General features: G+C 39.4%; 3 protein-coding genes across 3 annotated transcripts in view; all 3 read right to left on the bottom strand.

Moving 5' to 3' along the window:
• Window positions 1–504: 504 nt before the first annotated feature.
• On the bottom strand, window positions 505–1,796 carry LOC103380740 (C-C motif chemokine 4 homolog). The gene is made up of 3 exons (XM_008312800.3): window positions 1,404–1,796; window positions 831–942; window positions 505–714 (listed from the first exon to the last, which is right to left on the bottom strand). The coding sequence occupies exons 1-3, from the start codon at window positions 1,489–1,491 to the stop codon at window positions 597–599; spliced, it is 318 nt and encodes a 105-aa protein (XP_008311022.1). The 5' UTR covers window positions 1,492–1,796; the 3' UTR covers window positions 505–596.
• Window positions 1,797–6,725: 4,929 nt separating this feature from the next.
• On the bottom strand, window positions 6,726–20,404 carry ehd3 (EH-domain containing 3). The gene is made up of 9 exons (XM_008312799.3): window positions 20,109–20,404; window positions 19,436–19,666; window positions 16,554–16,730; window positions 15,917–16,014; window positions 10,620–10,761; window positions 10,436–10,535; window positions 10,068–10,238; window positions 9,256–9,420; window positions 6,726–9,143 (listed from the first exon to the last, which is right to left on the bottom strand). The coding sequence occupies exons 2-9, from the start codon at window positions 19,660–19,662 to the stop codon at window positions 8,616–8,618; spliced, it is 1,608 nt and encodes a 535-aa protein (XP_008311021.1). The 5' UTR covers window positions 19,663–19,666; window positions 20,109–20,404; the 3' UTR covers window positions 6,726–8,615.
• Window positions 20,405–21,322: 918 nt separating this feature from the next.
• il20ra (interleukin 20 receptor, alpha) overlaps window positions 21,323–24,776 on the bottom strand; it is a 5,399-nt gene continuing 1,945 nt past the window's right edge. The window contains exons 4-7 of the mRNA XM_025057045.1: window positions 24,525–24,698; window positions 24,299–24,443; window positions 23,903–24,036; window positions 21,323–23,664 (exon numbers count right to left, since the gene is read on the bottom strand). Coding sequence (XP_024912813.1) covers window positions 22,522–23,664; window positions 23,903–24,036; window positions 24,299–24,443; window positions 24,525–24,698 — 1,596 coding nt within the window. The 3' untranslated portion in view covers window positions 21,323–22,521. The remainder of the gene's footprint in view (window positions 23,665–23,902; window positions 24,037–24,298; window positions 24,444–24,524; window positions 24,699–24,776) is intronic.

Here is a 24,776-nt window from a genome sequence, read left to right as displayed (position 1 = left end):
TGATCTATTTTCTATTCAAATCTAATGTAAAGTAATCTAATCAAATTGAGGAAATTGATATAATTGTATTATGGAACAAAATACCAAACCATACAAAAACCTCAACACACCCTGGTTCCTAGAATATGTCCCCACGATAATATCTATATCTAAACCACACACACACACACACACACACACACACACACCATTTACCATATGATCTGGCCCTGATCTGAGAACAGTGTAAAATGTGTGTTCCATTTTTTAAGTCATAATAAATGTGAATGAAATAAAATAACTGTTGACATTTTTGTTCAAACTGACCTTAGGTAAAGTACTGCATATGAAGTGATTATGTCAATAATACTCTACAAGAACAAACGGAGTCAGCAAATGAACGAAGGTGGAAGCCCAGGTACACGACGGCGTAAATGATGACTTCTTAATTAGTAACAAATTATTCATAGTAGTAACAGATAAATACTGCTGTGAAAATATGTGAATAAAGTGAACATGGACTGGTCAGGAGTTCCTTTTGGATTTATTAAAACCATCTGCAGAGAGTCGTACATTTTATATTAATCAAAAATAATTCAGAAAATTTTGATTTCATTTCATTTTTTTGCAGGGCTGGAGGGTGGGGGGATTGATTTTTCTTTGACCTGCATGATCTTCTTGACCCAGTCCAGGGATGGATCGGCACAGATTTTCCTTTCACTCTTCATCGTGAAGCTAAGACACAGAGGAGTTGATGTCATTGCCATTTTTATTCTTCAAAACATATACCTCCCCTAACCCCAAAATCAATAATACAAGTCTGTCTTTAAACCCACAGGTCCGACACTTACAGCACACCAGCTTTCGGACACTGACGATTAGTTTCTCTGAAGCTCATCACCCTCTTCACAGGCAAGGGCTGGGATATGAAGGTGAAACAGCATTTGTCTGGTCCAAAGTTGCCTGTGCAGCAATGAAAGATAAAAAGAAAAAAAGGAAGAAAAAAAAGCAGCAGTTAGAATAAACTAACTAATTAACTCTCAATGGGACTGATTTTAGTTGATGTTGTTTGTACAGTTTTTGCAGTTAGATTCTTCACAAATAAAAAACAAAACAGATAAAGTTAATGTTAATACTCATGAACTAAGATGGAAATAGGAAATGTCACACATTTTTTACAGCAATTTATAAGGAAGAATAAAGTGAGGACGGTATCATCCTAAGGTTAGTAAAATTCAAAACGGACTTTGACAAGATCTACATATTTTAGTCTGGTGCTAATTTGAATTTTTATATAAATTGCTAATTTACATTACTTCATCATTAAATCGTCATTTAAAATCACTAACATACTGAAATACATTATCAATAACAATTAATTTAAAAATGTTGTTAGCATTTTAGCATTAAAAGCATCAGCTCACTCTGAGAGGCCAGGACAGCCATGGAGGACAAAAGTGAGATGCAGGTGACCAGCACAACAGGAGTCGTCATCATCCCCATCATCTTCATCTTTGAATTTCTTTAACGTACCCTCACTTTTTATACTGGTTCGTTCAGTCACATGTTGCCTACACAGGCAACAACTGTGGTCAGTGATTCTGCTGTGTTGAAGGAAAAAAGTTGGGGTTACTGTGGTGGGTAGAGGATGTGGTTGAAATATATTTTTTCTTCAGCCACTGAAGTCACCAGGCAGCAGTGTCAGTGTGTGCAGCCTGCAGATGCAACGTCTTTCAGGTGTTTTTTTTTTTTTTACTTGTCGTCATATTCTGTATTGTCTGTGTGCTCTTTAATGTCTCTCTCCAGGTCAACTTCCCGTGGCCAAGTCTCCATGACACCTGTGACTGCTCCTCCGTGTTTCCCGCTGTAAAAATAACACGTTAACTGTGTGATCAAATTGAGGAAATGAAATAGATTTAATTATTTTAAACAAGTTAATGCATGAACACAATGACCTTCACTATATGAAATAATAATTCCAACGTATATCCACTTATTGTCGATACACACATCCAGTGTGAGTAGGGCAGTCAGTGATTCAGATGACAGACACGATTGTCAAATGGATTTTGATTGAGCATTTAAGACCCTTTACGTTACTACGTTAACGTACGTTACGTTACTATTGAACATGCCTACTTTGGCCTTGTATCATATAATACTAATTTAATTTTAATTAAAATAAAATAAATGTTTTCTGACTATTAATATACAGAAAAAAAAGCAATGCAAATATAACCAACCGCTTGTTAAGCTAAGAATCTAAAGGCGAAACACAAAATATCATGGTAAACCACAGGCTGAATGCGACATAAATCCCCCCACTGCAATGTCAACTGAAACCTGTGGTTTGTTGCAAGTGCATCATTACAGGCTTCTGAAAAACAGGAAAGAAAAAAAGCAAACTGCGTGCGATGTTACTGTTGAAAATTATCTTTTAGTATAGTATATTTGTTTTGGTCTAATATATTTGTATTGATGTGTACCCCCGGTGCAACTCGAGAAAACCACTAGACGGCAGCAGAGACCCAAATTCCAGTCTGAATTTATACAAGGAATAAACGGAGGAGAGATACTGGTTAAGATACAAACATATGACAAAATGTACGAGTAAACAGGAGCTGTGACTAAGGCTCACACCGCCAAGTTTACCAAAGTGGTCCAACTAAGAGCAGCCCATTTAAATCAAAGAGATAGTTTCTTATAAACAGGACTTACAGTTGTTTTCTCTATTGAACTGATGTGCAGTGCATGGCCGCTCTAACGTTCACTGATGTTGCACAAGAGAATGAATGAACATCTCTGATATGAAGGACACACACATTTGTAGTCTTACATAACATTGATGAAAACTCACTTCCTGCATGTGTATACATCTCCCCAACACACACACACACAATGATATGCACAATTATATGCAGTTGTGGTTACTCTTGTTAGGTCTATACAAATTAAATATGAATAAGTAACAACAAAAACAACAGCATCAATAATAATAATTATAATAATAATATGTAGCTGTTCCAACATGTGTAAATATACACGTATAAACACGTCAGAAATTGATTTTGATTAGACAGACAGACAGACAGACAGATATATAGATGAATAATAATGTTGAATAATTTAACAGTTCATTGATGATGAGTGACTAGTCGACTTGGCATCCTGCTCAGTGTGGAAAAACAAGGACCGTCTGTCACTGGACTCCCTGACAGCGCGATGACAAATAGTGAGGTGTGACTTGTTTGTGAGAGAACCAGAACAATATTTATCAAGGCTGTTAAATATTGTCCTGACTTTTATCGTATGGCAACATCCTTTGGTTCATGTCAGGAACAATCAGGGAAAATCGAAATGGAGGAAATCCTAAAATACTACTATTCAGTGGTATGTTGTCTTATCATTTTGCGATAGAAGGTTCATTATTGTTGTGTTTTGTTTTGAAGGCTGTGGGCTTTTTTTAAAGGATGTAGATTTGGAACAAACAATTTTAAAATGACTCACTCTATTTAAAAAAAATAGAATATAAAAAATATAAGAATTTGACTGAACATATATAGAGGGACAACAGGGGAAACCCATAACACAGTGGTTGCCTCTTTGTAATTAGTGTAATCAGGCTCACCTGTGTTTCCCAGTTAATTCGTCTCACTTATGACACCTGGTGCCGTGGGTATCTACACTATCTATCCCTCACTCAGTCCTGGTTGGGGCGTTGGTTGGTGCTTTGAGTCATTCTTCATGCTTTGAATTTATACTTCAAGGTAAATCAGGTGTTCCTGTGTTCCAGATCGTTCCTGTTGTTCTCACCCTCCGTGTGGCTTGTTACTGCCCCGCCCTGGTATCCAGTAAGTTGGGTTAATTAATTTTAATCAATGAGTAAACTTTCTGCAACTGATCCGTGTCGTTTGAGTGCTGCACTTGGGTCCTGTCTGTTTCCCCTTTCTGCTAAATGTAACCACTTATGCATTGATAGCATCAATTCATGAAAAAATAGCAAAGCAGTTTAAAAAAAAATTCTACAAAGTTGTCATGGTGATCATTCCCGCTTTTTTAGAAAAATAAAATAGAAAAGAATAAACACATGGGGAAGAACTTTGTTTCTTGAAAATAAACAGAGTGAAGATAACAGAATTTATCAAAAAAAAAAAACTAAAAACTTTAAGATGACTAACAATGGGACATTCTGTTGATATTTGTTAATCCAGGGGTGAAAGGTCATACTTGTTTGACAGAAGTCTGTAAAGTGAGTTAGGATGATGATTTTAAACAATAAAATGTGTGTGTGTGTGTTTGTGTTGACCTCAGGGACTTTGACCTCGCCCATGACCTCTTGTTAAGCCAGGAAGAGGTTAGAGGAATGTCCACCAGGACCTCTGGCTGTCTTTACCACAGTGAGTGACACACACTTACTGTTTCTTTTAGTCACAGAATACAAACAGGTGATGTGAGACAAAAATGTCAATCACTGTCTTAATTTAAAACAAAAACAATGCAATAATTGCAGACGCCAATATGCGGCTGATTTTCCAAATCAAATTAAATATAAATTGTGATTTGGTTACGTGCCCTGCTTTTTGCACTTTGTGTCTCCATGGTAATGAAAGTCAATTAGCAGTAGGGTGTGACCGCTCAGACGATCCTTGTGACCACTCCACCCTCGGTCCCGCACGCACACACGCTGATCTAAGCAGTGATGAGCTGTGATTTAGAACGCTGTCAGCAGATGACTTGATGTTCTCAGACTCGGTGGAACAAACGCAGCTGGTGGTTTCTGCTAAAAGAAAATCCAGTGCTGGGTTTGACACCAGCCAAAGGAATGTGAACTGTGTCCTCCTGCTGAGGCTCACAGCTGGCAGGTGAAAAGAAGCAGATGACAGCAGTCTGTCATGTTCAGGCTGCGCAGGCCTCGGCTTCACCTCCTGTCTTTCCTGCTCTTTTCACCTTCCCCGTGTCTCGCGTTCGTCCCCTCTTCACCCCGTCTGAGTGTTTGTGTCGGTGTCGGGGCATGGCTGCACTTTTGCTTCCTGCTGCCGAGACACCTGTACCCCCGAAGGTCCTCCACTTAACAGCACGTCTAACGTCAAGCTATTTAAATACAGAACAGTGTCCTATACATTTAAAAAATAACAAACTAAAAACCATTAGGGGAAGAAAATATGAAGAATAAATGCATCCTCTGATATGATTGTCATCCGGATGAATGAATTAATCCTAACAAATCATGTTCTAAATAATAGACATTACACACCTGACACAAGGAGAAGCTCATTCTGCCGGTGTAGGATTTTCTTACCATTGACTGAACAGCTTCATTTACCAAAAGCCAATTTTTTAGCTCCTCCTTTTTTTTTTTTAGGCTTTATTGCCTTAGGATATGTTTTCTGACCATAACTTGTTTGTGCTGTGTATCTTGATTAAGATAAGGTTTAGATCTAAATCTGTATTTTTACTTCATTTTTAATCCTGGTCAAATCTCATCTAATCTTACACCACATAGTATTTTTTATTGTTGTGTAATAACATCTTTAACAAAAATAGAAAATTTAATTTCTTGCTCTGTTTTGACTCTGTGATAATGTGTATCTGTCTCTGAGTGTCTCTGTGCGCGCGTGTGTGTGTGTGTGAGCATCATCTCCTTCTAGTTTTCTAAAATATCCATTCCCTCAGGGTGTATACTGTACATTATATCCTGATGTATGTCTTCTTAGCGTGTGACTCTTCGCCAAACAAACATAGACATCCATCACAGATATTTACACTCACACATACACACACACACGCACACATGCGAAGTCATGATCGACAGTTTCCCTTGTCATGATTAGATACCACACCACACCAAACCAGAGACAGACGTAATTCCACTGTGTCTCTCCCCATTAGTCTGTCACTTTTCTTCACGACTTCCAGGAAAGACAAAAACGCTCACTCTTAAAATAGTTCACGGTGAGTAATGACCTCTGAGATACACATATAGAGAAGCGAGGAAAATCGTCTCACATTTGCATTTATGAATCCACCTAACACTATCAGTGCAGGCGATGTCAAGCTTTCAAACATATTTTCAACGACTGTTTTTACTTATAACACCTTATTAATTCAAACACCTGAAACTTATGATTGTATTTGTTATTATCTCAGTTTGACCACATTAAGTGATAAATAAACTGAATGTGATTTAAAATAAAGTCTTAAATAATTCATATAAATGTATATTTGTATATATATGTATATGATGGAGAATGTGCTCTTGACATGTCTATATGTGAGGGTCAAAGAGGGACAGGCAGGAAACAGTGGACAAGAACAGAACTTCCTGTTTGAGAGAGAGACAGAGTGCATCTTCCCTGTGCTGTGTTTTTAAGGAATCTTTTAGTCCCGGACTGGGGGGATGTCTTCACTTCCTGTCACACGCATTGGACAAACATTCCAAATTCCGAATTTGAGATAAGAATACTTCCAAAACATGACAAGAAGAATCCGTTTGGTTTAAATGTGCTCATGTTTAAGTGTTAGGTTTTAGTGTTTAATAATTGCAAAAAAACAAATCTCTCATCTTGATAATGCTATTGTATTATATTTGGATATAATAAAGGAAAACAAAAAATATTAAAAAGTAATTGGTCCATGGTCCATTTTTGTTTTTATTATTAAGTAAATGATGATTCATTCTGATTCTCTTTAACTGAAATCGTATTTGTCGTTCCCTGCGATTATCACAGAGACACAAACGAGCAGAATGTTGATTACATGAGTTTTTATTGAGATTTTTTTAGGCCGTTCCTGTGAACACGAAAGCAGTAATGACACAAAGCAAAAAGCTCCAACATCTTAAAAAAAAAGAGAGACCAGTGTTTCTGCATACTACAGATATGAGAGAAGGATTCAGAGTTCAGTTCATCAGGGTAGGAGCCTTTAGTGAAGGTCAAGAGCTGGATTTTCACAGAATGATATGGCTATGAAACACAGTTCAGTGGTGCATGAAGCACGTCCTTGATGGATCACTGATGGAGTGAAAGCCTGTGTTTATGGAAGAGAGGCAGATTCACAGTAACAGCACAGACACATCATGGTGGTTCACTAGAAACTTATTTATATGTAATGAGTAAATACTAACACTAATTCTGTTAGTGTTTCATCTTGGAAATGAGATTCGAGTGAAATACATAGGCCATGTATACCATAAACAGGAACACAGAGAGAAAACTTGTAAAACTGCATGTAATACGTGTTTGAAATTCACATGGAGGAAATTTAAAGGCCGTATATAACAGTGTTTATTACAAAACGATTTGTTCACTGAATTGTGCTACAAGGTGAGTTTAATGAATGAAGTTCAACCAACTCTCTGGGACAGGGGCCTGCAAACGGCCTGTTTAATGTTGTAAATACTGTAGTAATACTTGTTGTTTTACAGTTATGTACAGTATGTGCTGCTAAAGTATTACAACTGGCTTGGATCGAAGACGACAGTGACATGATGTTATTTGTTAGCAACAAGCTAAGAATGAAGTGTTGGCTCAAAGTTGATCGTAGATAGTGTAACGTATACTGGCTGACTGAAAGTACTAGTCAGGATTCCTGTGGGTTTTTTGGACTTATTTGGTCCGTTCACAGAGAATGAAGTGTTGCATGTGATTTGGGAGCCACAGGTTGAAGAACCCTGTTTTGGAAAAAGCTACCAACTCGTAGTTTGTGAAGTTAAAAATACCATTGATACATGAAATAGCAGAGACGTGTCTACATATTTAACGTTCTTACATGACGTACACTGGGGACGTTGGTTCAGACCTGTCCACACAGGATCAACATAACAGCTGTGACACTCACAGTTTAGACAATGACAAGGACTTAAAAACCTCACACTGACTTCTTTTTTTTTTTTTTTGTTCATTCAGGGCACTCTTATCCAAACGTCCATACTGTAGTTCTGATACACACCCAGGATTTCATAAACCTCATCCCACACATTTTAAAAAGTTTCTTCTTATGTGAATTCTCAAGGCGTTTAACAGGAAATCTGGATTTTTTTCATAATTTGCACAGAGAGAAAAAGCAAGTCTGAAATGTTTTGGTGGAAAGAAAGAAATATAATCTGCATACCTTGTATTTAAATGGAGATAATATTAATTTCCCATATTAATATTTCAAAACTCTTTCTACAAATACTTTTATTTTTTTTCTGTACATTGCTGCATCTCTTACACTTGACTCCAGTAGTGTCAACATTGTTTTCTGTATTCCAGTGTTTCCTAGTGTTTTAGTTTTTTCCCTACCATTCACCATCTTTTTTTACAAATCCCTTATCGTATTATCGTCAATGACAACAAACAGAGACAACATCATTCTTATCACTCTGGACTTGAGCTGCAGAGCTTTTTTTTTTTTAATTGCAGTAGAAAGTTTTTTTTTTATTTCAACTTCTCACTAGTGAAATTCAAACTTTTGATAAACGACATCAGACTGAAAGCAACAGAGAAGTTTTTGAGTTAGAAATGTAATCTACTTTGTTAATTTGTTAGTTTTCAATACTCCTTGATTCTGAAGGTTTATTTCTAGGTGGAGAAGGACAGGGGTCTACTGAATATAAAAGTTTTCAGAGCAGGGACTTTGCTTTGCTTACTTAATCGTCACTCAGGTATTTTTCTTTTAGTTGGTGGCACCAGGTGTGCGGGCAGCTCCGGTGGCAATTCATGTCCTTCCAATTTCACCTTTATTAAGTGATTGGCCAAAGCAAACTCCTCATCATCCAGCATTCCGTCCTTATCAATGTCGGCCAGCTTCCAGATCTTTCCCAGCACCGTGTTGGGCAGTTTGGACTTCACCATCTCCCTCTTTGCGTTGGCCCCAGTCACCTTTCCATTGACCGGAGAGAGTGTGTAGAAAATCTCATCGTAGGCCGGTTTGTCACGTGCCACCACCCACTCGGCTTCGTCGATGCCCTCGCCCGCTCCTTCGCCGTAACCGTGACCGAACGGTCCATTCAGTGTGCCATCGAAGGCGCCGCCCTTCACGACCGGGTTAGGACGCTGTGTTTCTTCTTGACGAACCAAAACCATTAAGCTAGCAATGTCGCTGGCTAACATGTCGTCAACTGCCTCCAGGAGTTTAGGTTTCAAAGGCTGGAATTTGGTGAGGTCCTGAGATTGGAGAAGGTCCTGAAAAACCACAAACATCTCATCAGATCAGATCAGATCCGTTCAAGCTACAGTTAAGGAGATAATTTCATCTCATCCGTGTTGCTGTTTTTTATTTTTATTTTCATTATACCTGCATCTTCTTCAAACTGGGGAAGTCTCCAGGTGATATCTGGTGCTCTCTCTCTATGCGTTTGTAAATATCTCCCAGACTGTTAATCAGCTCTTTCTTCTTGTTCTCCTTCCCAAACACAGAGGGCATTTCCTTCTTCAGTGCACTGATGATGTAGGCATGAACCTGCATGTGAATAATGATAATTAATAATTATGACCTGGGATTCAATGATGATTTAATTGTCTTGTGTAGTTAAGGTGATGTCAAATCGCACAGGGATTTAGGAATGCACATTTTTACCTCTCCTAAAAGAAGCCATAATGTTCTTTTTAAATTGTTCCATAAATCTGCTTTAATATTGATGACATGTCAAAAACATACACAGACACTCAGGAAAGATGCACACCCTCACTCTTTGACCGTGTGGATATATACATCCTCATACATCCTCCCCATTTCCTCCTACTGTGACAGACAGGCCTCTTATACCTGACTTCCTGTCCAGAAGGGAAACAGGAAATAATTCGCTCTCAGGACAAAACGCTAATTTGTCTGTCTGTATTGGTTCTTTGACAGCCACAGGCCTTTTCTGTCAAGGTTAACAGCTGGACAGGATGGAGAGGACCAATGAGTGTTGATGTGACATCAGTTTGGACTGTTATAAAAAAAACAACAGCATTGAACTGATTTAATCTGACAGTTGATGGCAGATGAATAACCAAAAATCATTGCAAAGCTAAAACTACTTCAGCAAAACAAACTTAAGTAACATGTCCAACCACTATTCACGCCTACTTTCCAAATACTGTGAGAGTGCGTTTGTTTTCTACCTTGGCCAGCCTCGCCCTCTTAATCAGATCGTTCAGTTTTCTAAGAGCTGCATTCCTCGGTAGAGACTGAATGTCCTTGAACAGGTCCTGCTCCTCTGCCTCAAACAGTTTCCTGTTGTCAGGGATCAACAGAGGATGTGACCAAAATGAGCCGATGTAGACACGGATCACCTGACGGGGAGGAAGGGGAGGGAGGCGGGGGTAGAATTAAAATCTGAGGCAGGAAAGTCTGGCTCTCAGGGTAACCACTTAAACATTTTGAAGATAACAGATGGTGATATAAAGACTGTACACCAGTTCTAACAGAAAAAAACTTCTTGCCTGAAGGAAGTGATGGAGATTGTGTTGTCAGAACTCAGGTACTTTACCTCTGGAGTGTTGACTATCTTCCCCAGTGACCACATCAAGGCGCCGTAGACTCTCATCAGCTGCTGGGTTTCTATCTGATCAGCTTTGTTCAGCACCACCCTGAGCAACGAGATATATGTCATTTACGAGCGTCACACTCACGTCCAAACAAATGTGTGTGAAATTCAGGCTCCGCTCCGTTACCGTATCTTGTCCTCGTGGTTCTTCAGGGCCTTAATCACCTCTGAAAACTCGTCAGAGATATCCAGCTTGTGGGCGTCAAACAGCAAAATGATTCTGTCCACACGCTCTGCAAACCACTCCAGGACAGCTGCAAAGTCATAGCCTGAGAGAAAGAGAAAGAAGAATGTGGAGAAAAAAAAGAAGGGTGGGTGGGGGGGGGGGGAGGGGAGAGAATGTAAGAGGAGAGAGGAGCATAAGGGCTCTGGGGTGTGGGATAATATCATAATATATTTGGACAAGGTGATGGGAGGACATTGATGGAGAGATACTGTAATGAACCATTTGTCCTTCCTCACGTTTGTTGCTTTGCTCCTTTCACATGCTGAGGTTGGCTGAGGCATTTGAATCAAAAACATTTAAAGCAGTTCCAGCATCTGTAATGATGATCAATGCATTGTTTCCATGAACTGTCGACATCAATTTAGATGTTGCAAAATTCCCATGTGCAGCATCCATTACGACACAGCTTCAGATCACCGGGGTGGCCGCAACAGAGACGCCCAACAATACAACATGTTGGGGGTGAGGAGGTTGGGGGGTGGGGGGGCTGCTGCTGGGGTTTAAACTGAAGGAGAAGAACCACAGGGTGGTTCAATCTTAACTAAATCGAATCCACTGTATGAGTTCATGTCGTGTGGCATCAAGACATCAATGAAACAGTGAAGACGACGGAGTGAATGTAGTTAATGTTGGAAAACATCAACGCTTGAATAAATAACTCGATCATTCGTCCGGACTCTATCAGTTCTCCTATTGATAGACACTGTTGAGTCTGAGGTTTTGAACCTGCATGAATTCCACAGGATGTGAAAGGAGAACAAAGAACAAACAGACTGAAAGAAGGACAAACTAGTTAAAATTCAAGAAGTTTCCTGTAAAGTTGACTCAGTGGGAATTGTTGCAGTAACGGCTTGAAATTGTTAATACATTGCCCTCAAAGAGCTGTTAGAGTTTCAAAGTAAGTAAATTTGCATAAGTTTAGGTGAGAGTAGCAAACTATGATAAACATGTAAAGCAAAGGTCAACGTCGGCCTTTACAAAGAGTTACCACAGAATTGGAATTTTAGCGTGCATCGTTCTTCACACAGAGACTGCACATGCCATGGGTCTGAACAAGAGTGGCCTGGTGAGACCAGGAAAACACAACAAATTCTTAATTTTGCATTATGTGAATCTGATTGCTTGTGATTTTATTACTCAGTGACTTCCCCTTAAATTGACAGCAATATTGTTGGGTTTTTTTTGGGGTTTGTTTTTAAATGAACCCTTATATTCTCTACTAGGGGAGCACAAACTGTGAGTGTAAAAATATGCAGCTTAGAGTTCAGGTGTGTGTATATTGCAGTTGTAATGAATCTACAAATTGTCAGTAGAAAAGTCAAGCCATATACTATACTAATAGGTACTGTTTTCCAACCCATGACATAGGACTTGTGTGAAAAAAAAAACCACTCAGATCCTTTAAAAAATTCTCAGATTTCTTTAGGGTTTTTGCAGGTAGTTCTAGGCTTTTTGGTTTCATAAAATACCTCCATAAGGGCATCTACGTAGGCAGCTATAGCCTGACAATTCTTCGTCTGGACCGACACACACAGACACACACACAACATGGAAAAAAGGAAACAGAAACAATGATGCAAAGACAGTAGGTGGAAAAATAAAGGGTGGCGTGAACAACAGAACAATGACAAATGAAGATGAAAACTAGGTAGACGGGATTTGAAGGTCAGAAAACGGAACATAAACATCAACAAATATCTCAGTGTGCTCAGATGAAACAGTCGTGCTGACTCAGTGGGGGAAAAGTTGAGCCACTGTTGGAACAGACGGTGGTAGTGAGCGTCGACACACCTTACTGTGCAGTTTATTTGATGTGACAACACGGTTGGCCGTGTTGTCACATCTATTTCATAAATAAAACAGCAGGTGAGGCTCTGTTTCCCATTCAGTACAGCCACATCCCTGCAGCAGCCCAGTATACAGTAGGTGTCATACAAACGTACAGACAGTAAGAGTGACAGCGGTCAAGTGCTGATGAAGCATTCAGGTCTTTTCTCCAGTGAAAATCTGCAGACAACACTGCATTGGTGACAAATAGGCTTTGAGAAACATTCCACATCACAACTGGCCCAGCCCTTATATGAAGTAATGTGCTGAACCAGCTGACCTTGATTTCTGTCTTGTTGTCTTTGAAACAGCATGTGTGTTGGACAGCTTATCATCTCAACACAACCAATATTATATCATTTCCAAGGAGACTTATCTGTAATTCTATCTGCCTGGACAATGCTCTGTATTCTTCTAGTTCATTCTTTAATTGCAATCAGACCCTCGGGGAAACTCAGACCTCAAGAAATGTATTCAATTTGTTTTCTTGTGTTGATACAAAAACATTTATAATCAATGATGACATCCATTCTATGAGTGTTATTCTTTTAAAAACTGGTGTGTTTTTAATCAATGTGATTGATTCTTGGTCATTCAGCAGCTAAACCTGTAAAGTTTGGGTATAAATAAGAGTATAAAAGGAGCTTCTAGCAAGTGTGGATGGGCCATGGCTTTATTAACCCTTGTTGAAATTGTAATAAGATCTGTGAAGTGATGAATGGACGACTTCATGAAGTCATTAAAAGTCTCTCATTGGACAAAAACCAGATTCTGCTGCTGAATGTTCCAGCCCTTAGGGAGCGTTGCATAAGAAGTTTTTATTCTGAAAAAAAAAAAAAAACATAAAGTAAACATGGAGGCCATCGCCTCAGCATGCCAGAGGAGAAAAAATGGTATCGGATTGATATCAGTTTTAGCAGATACTCCAAGTTGCAGTATCGCGTTGGACATGAAAAAGTTGTATCAAGCGTCCCTAATTGCAGGTGTCAATTTTCAAATATGTTCTTTTTATTTTGCATTTGTTTGTTTTTTATGTTATACAATTATGGATACTGCAAAAGTACTGGTCAAATTAATGCAAAATCTTTGTCTTTTGATGTAGAAAACATTAAATATTATGAACCTCACACTGCTTAAGATATACTAGGGGAGAAAGGGAGACAAACTAAAAAGAAATATATCAATAGAAGCTGAAAGAGGAGGCGAGGGAATGTGTGGAAGACTAAATTATAGCTCTCCTTAATTGTCCCAACTCCTTTGTTAATGTTGGCTGTTGGTATGGCAATGCCAGATTCAGGTTTGGGGAATGGCAGCTATGCCAGACACACATTTTTACTTAAAAGAAAGCTGTGAACTTCTCAGACTGAGCTTTACACTGTAAACCTTGTGTTCTCCAAGAGCTACTTTTACAAAATAAAAATGGCTGAGCTACTAATGTTGTGTTTGGCAATCGCCATGACATATATAAACCCAGCATTCACGCTGTGCTGTAGCGAACTTAGCTTTACCTTTAGCTACACAGATATTAAACTGTAGCGAAATAATTAAAGGTTAAAGATATAAATCTTTTTATTTGTTTTTTTACTATCGAAAGGTACCTATGTTATTCATGTTCCACAAGGGCAGGGTAGCGCAGTGACACATTTTATGATATGATTTTATTAAGAAATGAGGTCGGTTGTTTGGTTTTAGCTCCGCCAACAACGAGTTCCGGCCAAACAAAAGGAAGTAATTTATAAGTGATGTGCCATTGCACGTCAGCGATTGGTTATTTATAAGTGTAATTGTTCTGTTCAGACAGCAGAGGGCATGATGAACAGGCAACAGACATAAGCGGACGTGGTAGGAGACAGATACACGGTCTTCAATCACCATAAACTGGTTAGTTTTCACTCACGTCCGCTTACGTCTGTTGCCTGCTTGTCATGCCCTCTGTTGTCTGGCTAGAACATCTGCACTCACTAACAACCAATCGGTGATGTGCAATAGCACATCAAAGTAGGGCCGAAAAAACTCTTGGTCAGAGCGTTTTAACGTCCGCGTATGTCTGTTGCCTGTTCATCATGTCCTGTGTTGTCTGAATAGAGCAATTCTACTCACTAACAACCAATCGGTGATGTGCAATAGCACATCAAAGAAGGGCCCGACAACCTCTTGGTCGGAAATTGTTGTTGAAGGAGCTAAAACCAAACAACCGACCGCATTTCTTTATAAAATCCTATCCAAAAATGTGTCACTCCGCTACCCTGCCCTTGTGGAACATGAACAAAATACATATCTTTCTGCAGTAAAAAAAAACGAATAATAATAATAATAATAATAATGATAAATAACGATAATGCTGATTTAAAAATAGTTGATCTATCCATCATATCTCAACCATTAATGATTTCGCTACTGTTTCATATCCGTTTAAATAAACTTAAAGTTCACTACCGCAGAGCGTGAATGATTCGTTTATGTCATAACGATTGTCAAACGACCAGTAGACGACCAGCAGACGGCGACATTATGCAGGCAGGAAATTTTGAAAAATAAAAACATCTTATTCGGTCAGCATTAAAAATGCCCAAGAGACAACATTTAAACCCGCGATTCTTCACTTAGAAGACTAACTCCCCAACTACTAGATCAAGGACCACTACATTAAGTCACTAATGAGTTATCAAAATAATAAAATTAGTAAAATGTTACACTTTTGTTGCAATTTTCATACTTTCCTTTACTCTCATATTTTCTAAACAACTGGATCCCAAAACATACATTTTCTCCGAAACAACACAAATCATCAAAAACATGAAACTAAATATGCATCTGTATAATATTCACCAAAAACTGCTAAAAGTATCACACATATGCCACAAAATGACACATAATACACAACTTTACTAAACATTTTTTGAAAAGGTTTAAAGTGTATGGAGGAACATAGGAAAGTCTCTCTCGTGTTAAGGGTGTAGCAACACAGCAGGGATGAAAAAGTCCAAATTATTGATAGAAGGACTGAATAAGGAGTTTCTATTTGAAATTGTAATTTAGTAGAATCATATGCAGTTGCCAAACTTGTGTTCTGTGTGTGTGTGAGTGTGTGTGATAGAAAGGAAGGGAACATTCAAAGCTCATCTTTTTGTCACTGCTTCCTGGTCTTTGAAATGAATGAAGCACAATCCCCCCGATAGTCAAAGGCTAAACAAACACACACAACACACATGTCCAAAAGAAATGCTGACATTGTTGTGCAGAGATCAGTAGGACAAGGGGGCTGCAGCTAAATGTGGAATCACACACACACACACACACACACACACACACACACATAAACACATGCCCAAAGTGGAAACAGTGATAGATGTTAGTATGTGGTGTTTTACCTCGACTGATTCTCTGTTTCTCCCCAGACAGAATCCCCGGTGTGTCAATCACACTGATGCTTTCCAGCACAGGGTTCGGAAGTTGGGCACACACAAACCTACACACATATAAAGACAGTAGGGGAGAGAGGACAGAGATGTGAAACACTTAAACAACCGTCTGTCTCTGGGACTGTCTTCACTGCTCTTACTCTCTGGCATCGTGCAGCTGAATCAATACAAACAGGTTAGCAGCCATTCTTTCTGTGAACCTTACTATCCACACTGACGTCTCCAACAGGGGGGGCCACGTGACACTACTGCCAAGAGTCAAGAGATTTAGGTTCTTTCGTGGAGGATGACTTTGCAAACATGGGATATTCTTTCTCCCGTGTCTCCCCTGACACACATCCACACAGTGGTCCGACCAGCGAGCAGATGGAAATTTAATCAGGCAGGAATGTAGAGCCGCAGTGTGGACTGCCACTCTCAGTCTTTTCTTCTTCAGTCTGTGCCTCAGCCTTTCTTATACTATGTATACAGTATAGTCCATAGATTATCTAACAGAAATACTTTAGTTTACTACATCACAAACTTTTAAATGTGCCTGAAAACATGTTTTTTTTCTGTTTGTTGACAGTGCGGTGGAAGAACCTACCTGTTGAGGTATGCATTTCCAAAGGCGTTCAGCTTCCTGAAGGGCTTCTTGGGGTCGACCACCAAAGCATTTCCAGGAATGATTCCTTCGGTGTCTCCGTGCATCACCGCGATGAAGGAATCCGTGGTGGGTTCAGGGCCGATGCGCATCCCAGGAAAGTCCTGCTCCAACAGGTAACTGTGGAGGAGATCGTGAGAAGATAAACAAACATGGACGCCACAGGTTTCTGGTTACCGACAAACATAAAAAAACTGTATGTAGTCATTAGACCAGAAGCTGTCTGTGATGATGAAACATTATCATAACTTCCATTAATCACCATGTTATCATCACAGCACAACGACAGCTGAATATGATTCTTCACACTACAAAAGTCGAACTCTTAACTGAATTCTTCAGGACATTTCTGATCCCTGTATTCGTCTGCAGCCAACAGAACTGATCAGCCACATCTGCGACCTCTTATTTGAAAAAATAAATAAATAAATAACACTGCACATTTTCTAGCAGTGATTAAGTCAAAAGGGGAAATTTGTAGTAAGATGCCGTTTAAAACCAAATGACAGGCGGCCTGTCTTCTATTAGAAGCTGCTGGAACAAAAGGTAGGGGAGTTTGACGGCACCACCAGACTGTGTTAGCCCAGTGGTCTGGATTTAAGACGAGGACCAGACCCAGGTTTGCTGCTAACTAGGCCTTTAACGTTCAATCACGTCTCAGAAAAAGCCACTAAAAACATTGTTTCTGTCAAATCTTAAACCCACGCCATCATATATGAATGTGACAGCTGTTGCCAAGATAACACCAGAAACATGTGGATTCTAGAACGTTTATTATAGAAAGAAGAGAGTTGATGTTTTCTTGCAAAACAATCTCAAATATTGGATCCAGATAAGTTGGGTCGACTCTTTCTATTCTGACAGGACGGTTAGTCTGTTACTGATATGTTAGTGATCTTTGCCTTTAGAGCATGTTTTGGCTTTGACTGATCACATGTTAAAGCTGTTTGTTACAGTGATATTGTCCATGTTTCAGATTTTCAGTTTCTCTCGTTCTTCCACATTTTAGAATTGCACAAAACAGACACAACAGAAGAGGGGGAAAAAAAATTACAACCAAAATGGCCATAAATTGTAAGCGTTAGACTGAGATCGTGTTTGCATTTTAATTGCTGCCATGTGTTAAACTGGGCTGTAATAAATCTTGACCTCCCCATCTCCCCCCCCCCACACACACACACATACATACATGTATATACACCTTGTCAGAGGAACCAGCAGTGCCTGGTGGAGCCATTCCTCTGCACCCTCATACATGTCTGTGGACTGTGAGCCCTGTCAACATTGTAGATGGGAGGCTGTGCACATGTGCACGTATCAGATTGACTGTCTGATAAGAACAAGCTACAGAAATGATGTAAGAGTGGAATTCACGTACAGTGAACATTAGCTCACATTTACTGAACACAAACCAGTTCACTTTGTTCAGGCCCCGCCTGGTTTAACAGCCACAGTAGGTCTGTTAATCTGTTCATTGCCAACGAATGGTAAAATAAGACTGAATCTTATTTAAACCCACCTTGGCGTCAATATATGTTTAATCTGCATCTGCAAAGCTAAATGTATTGACTGCTGTTGTACAAAACGTTTTGACCACAATTGTAAGAGAAAGAGAAGGGAGAATAAATTTTGTTCTTTATTTCAAAACAGCAAAGGCGTTGTGACTGAGGGAGGAGGTTCACAGCTGTGAAGAAGAAAAAAAAAACAAATCAAAGAGCTGCTGTGACTGAACAGCAGCTCTGATCGAGGGTTACTCAGCACTTTGCACATTCCTCATGGCGCTGCTACATTGTCACTGTTGAGGGGCCGAGCAGCTGAGAGTGCGGGCGTGTTCAAAGTGCAGGAGCAAAACAACGAGATGGAGAGAGTATTGAAGAAAAACCAGGGGCAGAACAGGAAGTCACTAACAGCACTCTCTCACTGGCTTTCAACTAATTACCAATAAGGTCTTGCCTGCTATGTGTGCATGTGTGTGTGTGTGTTTAAAAGCCAACCCATCAACGGCGGTCTGGTTGAAAAAAAACAAGGGCCTATCTCCAAGCTTATATTTCTTAAAGTCACAAACACACCACAGCAGAGACGGACAGCAGCAGGTGACCTTAAACAAAGAGCTGAGAATATAAATGAATATTATATACAGATTATTATCATATACTAATATATATGACATATGCAATAAATGTGCACTCAATAATGGGATTTTCTAAAGCAAGGTTTGTAAATGTAAAACAAGGATTAGTTTCCCATGACCCACTGCCCTCTTTGTGTCTAACATCCCAGGCATCAACTGAAGTTCTTCAGTTTAAAGCATCAAGCTGGCACACACACATTCACTCCTTTTCAATAGCTCCAATATTTTTCACCACATCTACTCTATGTAGAAGGCCCTGATCACCCACATGCTGTAAAAAAATGCATCTCCTCGGCTCCTGTGGGAGGCGCTGCTGTGCCAGGCTGTGCTACCTCGTGTTATACATGTGTCATATGTGTGACTTGTATTGGCAGCCATGTACGACGTTTATAAAGTCAATAACGCTGACAGGCCTGTGGCTCCAAACATTTGGTCTGATGGATGTCATGTGTGGGATACATACTATTTTACTTTTTAATTTATTTATTATTCTTTTTGATTTTTCGGTTTCTAGCCAGTATTTAATTGTTTGATGTGACCTTTTGACACGGTGACCCTGACATATTAGTACTGGCCTGTTGTGCTACTGTTGGGAGTTAAAACAAGGAAGAGTCAGTTTGGGTGTGTCAGCCTCCCCCTTGTCTGCCAGCATTAGTGTTAGTGTCATCACCGACCGTCAGTGCTGATTTCTCACCGTATGAAGCTTGTCTTGCCAGTGGAGTACTGTCCCACCAGTAAGACCATGGGCTTGTTGTCAAAGTCAGCATCCTCCAAAGCCGGGGAGTGGAACTCGTGGAACTTGTAGCTTTCCTCCAGCGGCAGGAGTTTGGTTTTGTAGAGCTTCCTCAGTCCTTCAGTGACAGTCTGAAACACCTCTGGATCCTTCTTCCTCCTGTCATCGCTCCCAAGCCAGCTGAACATGACGCTGTTGAATTTGTCAAGCCTATATTATTAGTCAACGATGGACTTTGTAATTTTGGAATTTCTGTGTAGTTAGTAAATGTGTAATGCCTTGAGGGAAATGCTATTATCTCAGACACAGACAAGAAAGAATTCCTTAAAGACAGAAGATATTAAAGGAGTGAAATGACACTGTGTCTGGTCTGATCTGAACACTGTAGTCAGTAAGACTCTGCCTCTGCTGGTGACTACATTTAAAATTAAAATGTTGTTGTTTATGTGACCTTATATTAAAATAAAAAAACGTCGTCATTATCAAACATCAACTGAAGTCAGGGCCATTTGCTTTCCTGGGCCAAAACAACACGACATTAGCTTTATTTCAATTTACAGATTTCTTTTTAAAAATACTGACTATAAAAAAACCCCGATCTAAATAACACTGCTCATGCACAGCCTCACATTACCGCTATTCAATATCGTCCAGGATGTTGCAGTGAAATCTTCACAAAATGATGCCCTGGGCTGATGGGAGAGCGCAGCGCCCGTTATTGTTCAGCGGCTCACGCTCTTCTGCAGAAAGAAGAACTCCTGGACAGAGAGATGTCTCTAATAATGTCGTATTGCTGTCAATGTGCAAAGAGCTGTATTTCTATATCCGCGGGTTTATTGCCACAGCACAGTTCTGGATGTAACAGCAGCTGATTCTCTGCAGCTCCATTTAAATGCAGGGTCGAACGAAATCCGAGCTCGCCGGAAGTGTCCAACGACTGTCGGCCCCGCCCCTTTGATGGAGACCGAAGCCGAGCGAGCGACTCCATGATGTATGAAAGGAGGATGCAGCTGCAGCTCAGTGACAGCGCGCCGCCCACAGGTTTGGGTGAGAACATGTTTTTACATTGTATATTTCACATATTTCCATTATTAGTTCACTTTAAAACACATTGCATAACATACTCTCTGCAGCGGAGCTGTGCACGTGTTATCAATTTGTAATAAAAATAAACAGAAAACGGAAGAAAACTTTAAACTGGGGTAGGTGTTTCATATTTTTAAAATGCATATTTACATTTGGTACATCGCTCAGTGATTAAATATATTTGATCTATTTTAACCATATTTAAAACAGGTCGCATTATAAATGTCAGAAATATAGACAACCGGATTTTGAGTCTCGTGAAACCCGATAAGTGACGTTTTAATGTTAATAGTATTTATGCAAATATTGAAACGGCAGCATTTGATGCCTCTGATATATGATAAATGTCATCTTATAGAAACTCTAATCACCAAATCACTATTTCAATGCCATCTTACTAAGTTGTTGATGGGAATATCTTGGATATATTCCCAAACAACATTATACTTCCGGTGTATTTTATAATTATATATTTTGCCATTTATAACTGTCTATGCACTTGACTGTAGATGACGGTATGTCAATAAAAAAAAATTACACTAAACGTTATTATTCATGTTTGTGCGTTGACCACCAGGTGTTGCTATTGATCAATTTACTGTATCGTAGCTTTTAAATGCCGTTTGTTGTACGTCAATAGATCAATAGTTTGTGTCATATTCTATGAACATTTTCTGGATTTTAAAGCTATGTATTAATCCGTAAAAACAAATACAATGTTAGATTCAGACAAAAAAAATCAGCCTTTTTCCTAATAGAACTGGGTGAGTTTAATAGATGCACTTTATTTGTTTTTTAATACAATATTTATCATATTAATTATGAAAAGCTTTTACAACAATATCACTGATTAACTTCCTGTAGCGACACCAAACCAGGAAAATTCAATCAACTTCAATGCACAGCATCTACCTTGCTGTTGCACAGCAGATTACATTATATTACTTGGGAGTTATAACTGTATATTTATTTCTAATATAAGACTAAATGACACGGACAAAGATAATTTGTGTATCTACATAATTTTTCTCACTTTGTTTTCTAATAATTGCTTCATGTAGTCAGAAATCAAGACTGACTGTAAAACAATATTACAATAATTTCCTCCTTTACTAGAAAGTAGAATGAATAAGGTGGCTAAACAGAAATACAATTTGTTGAATTGAGGGAATTTAACTGGGCTTACATTAGAAGACATTCTTATTATTTTATGTTTATATGAAGCAAAGTTGATTAATTGATTAATTACAAGGTTGTATAAAAATAATTAGAATAAAATAGAAAAAACAACTAGTCCTCAGCGGGAAGAACCTACAGTAATATGCTTGAACTATTGCCCTCCCTTTAGGACTGTTGTACATTATATGCAGTAAGATAAAAGAATGGAAAGTGCTACAGTTTACAGTAGGTTTATAAAAACAAGTTCCCTTCATTGTTAGTTTCTTCATGAGAATAAACTATTTAAATAAAAGTTATTCCATCTAAACCCAGTCATTTAAGTAGACACTGTCCAGGGGTGTCTAAAAAATAACAACTTGAAGTATTTAGTATGAAAACAAAACTGCAACCACAAATAATATAACTTGTACTTGAGTAACTTAAGACTTGTCTTGTTTAAGGGAATTAAACATTGAGAAGTGTGGCGCTTTGGCCCAGAGGCAATGTCTCTGTCATTGGTGTGATACCCCAGGGTTCACCTCCTGGACAAGTTCGAATCCCGGTTAGGGAGGTTAATACCTTCCAGTGGACTCACCACCTGCAGGAAGGTTTGGGGGGTTGATGCGGTGCAATGTGATGGAACATTGAGAAGTTTTGAACAGTTAACTTAATCCCCAATCTACGGCCAATTTATTTGGAGTGTTGTTCACTTTAAACAAATGGAAGTAGTTTGGTCTTTGTGCTAAATAAATTTCAAGGGAAATACTACCTTTTGTTATGATGATTCTACTGATGAATATCACCTACTGGTCCATCGAGATTATCAGGTTCCATTTGCTTAAAATATCATCTGCCTCCCACTCTGCTTCCCCATCTCCTTCAGTCTCTCCCTCTATTTCTTCCTCAGATGCTTGTTTGACAAACACATTTTCTAGCTTCAGTTCACCCTTCACGGCATTCCCTTCCTCTCCTCCCACCCTGTCTTCTTTCTCCTCTTCTCGCTCTTTCATGTCATCAATACCTGCCTCCGTGCCGATTCCTGGAAACACTAATCGCCTTGTTTCTGAATCCCAAACAATCTGGAGCCCCTCTTGCTCATCAGCATCATCATCATTCTCCATCCCTGAAGCTACACTCAGAAGACCGTAGTTGTTTTGTAAGAGATCTGTTTGTTCCACATGGTTGGGAGGCAAAACTCTGATGTTCTGGGATGCATAAGCAGAAAGAAGGGCTACCGTCTCATCCTTACTTCCTTCCTCTGCAGCCTCATCGTTGCTTTCATTTGGTCTCACTCTAACCTCCTTGTATATCTCTTCCTTAACGCCTACCTGCGTATTTTGTTGAAGATATGAAGGAACAGTGAAGACAGATGTATTTAAAAATAAACCTGAATTCTCTTCATCTTCCCTCTCTTTGACTTCACTTCCTCCCAGTGACCATGGCTGTGCTTTTACCAGTTTGCTAATCTCTACCTGTCCGTGTGCTTGTGAGTTTATCGGACTACGAGTTTGCGTTTGCGTGATTGTGTTGGTTGCCTGCGAGAGGTAGGAATCTGACTGAGTGCGGTCAACATTAAAAAATTTAGCATCCTTAAGTCCACAGTCCTTTTTATCACAACTCTCTCCCACTATGCACTCTTTATGCAAACCATTCAAATCATCCCTGTCTTCTCCTCTGTCAAACCGCTCTCCATTTGATGTCTCAGATGCCACTCCAACAAAACCATAATCAATTGGGAAGGCATCAGGCTCCTGGGGGTCTTCTTCCCTCTGTGGGGAGTATTCTGATGAAAGACTTGCATTTTTTTTCTTGTGGAACGCAAAGTCTGAAGTAGTGGTGTCCCAGTCTGGTCGTGACTCGTCTGGGATGACACTGACCAGGATGAGGTTGAGATTAAGATTCTCTGGAGCAAAGGTCAAGGGTGATGGATAAAAAGATGTTGAGTTCTGGGGAATAAAGCAGCATCAATGTAAGTTCAGGGCTGACCACCTGCTACATTGACATACAGCCACGTCTTACATGAAACACAAGTCCAGGTAAGACATTCTCCTTTATTTACTGCCTAAAAGGTAACAAAAATATTTGATTTCTTCAAGACTGTGTAGACAACGCCAGTACAAAATATTACATTTTGGAAATTGAAATTGTACACTTCAATTTGTATTGTGTGTGGGTTTAATTTACCAGCATATGGCTCTTCTGTCCTTCTCCCATTAGGTAGCTGTGTAGAAAGTAGACAACTATCGCAAGTATGCACAGACACAAAGTTGGAACGACGATGCCCACAATCACCTTCAACAGATGAACAGTCTCAGGGTCTGGAAGGAGATGAGTGAACAAAGAAAAATAAAGGTAAATAACAGAGTACCTTCAAAGGAGAAGCCAATGGGTTACGGTTGATTATACCCTGTGTGACTAATAGCTGTGTTGTCAACAGTAAACAACTGTTTAATAGCAATGGCATCAAATGATAACTACTGTCACTTTTACTTCTACATCTTGTTTCGTCACATTCCTGATCATAGCCTATCAGTCACAGACTGCGGCCGTCTAACTGTCTAGTAACCATGTTCTTTGTACCTTGGGGTGAGGTTATGCAATGCCAAACTGATGACTGGCACTGAACTGGCATGAAGTGCAGCCTTGCCGTGGCGGAGAAGCAGTACTTGGTGTTGTGCTCCCTCAGTGAATATCTGTATGGATTGGAGTCCACAGGTAGATGGTACTATAAATGCAACCACACATAAAAACAAGATTAGTCTCAAATGGGTTTGTTAGTGGAGTAGCATGCTGTCTTTATACTCACAGTCTGTCCATGGATGAGGGTGGTTAGGTTGTACGTCATGCGGGGGTACACTGTTGCCATTGATGTAGCAGACATGTAGTCATCTGGTTGATACCTCATGGGTCCTTTCATATGAATGATTGCTTCGTTGGCCTTCATTTCCACAGAAAGAAGTGGAGGACCCAATGTAGCTATTTGGAGAGGACAAACATTTTAGATTTTTATTTAGAAGTCGTTTGTTCATCTGAGCGTTCGTCCAACTTACTGTCCAAC

Source organism: Cynoglossus semilaevis, chromosome 7, assembly GCF_000523025.1.
Source record: "Cynoglossus semilaevis isolate Cse_v1.0 chromosome 7, Cse_v1.0, whole genome shotgun sequence".
Classification (NCBI taxonomy): Eukaryota; Metazoa; Chordata; class Actinopteri; order Pleuronectiformes; family Cynoglossidae; genus Cynoglossus; species Cynoglossus semilaevis.
The sequence above is the reverse complement of the archived record's forward strand: the minus strand, read 5'-3'. Positions and strand labels throughout refer to the sequence as shown.

Bases quoted from the DNA above. Each gene is read 5' to 3' on its own strand.
- LOC103380740 (XM_008312800.3), bottom strand. From the start codon at position 1,491: ATGAAGATGATGGGGATGATGACGACTCCTGTTGTGCTGGTCACCTGC. The intron at 943-1,403 runs GTGAGCTGATGC...ATTGCTGCACAG, and splicing joins GGCTGTCCTGGCCTCTCAGA to GCAACTTTGGACCAGACAAA. The intron at 715-830 runs GTAAGTGTCGGA...TCTGTGTCTTAG, and splicing joins TGTCCGAAAGCTGGTGTGCT to CTTCACGATGAAGAGTGAAA.
- ehd3 (XM_008312799.3), bottom strand. From the start codon at position 19,662: ATGTTCAGCTGGCTTGGGAGCGATGACAGGAGGAAGAAGGATCCAGAG. The intron at 16,015-16,553 runs GTAGGTTCTTCC...ATATGTGTGTAG, and splicing joins GGAAATGCATACCTCAACAG to GTTTGTGTGTGCCCAACTTC. The intron at 10,536-10,619 runs GTAACGGAGCGG...CTCGTTGCTCAG, and splicing joins AACCACGAGGACAAGATACG to GGTGGTGCTGAACAAAGCTG.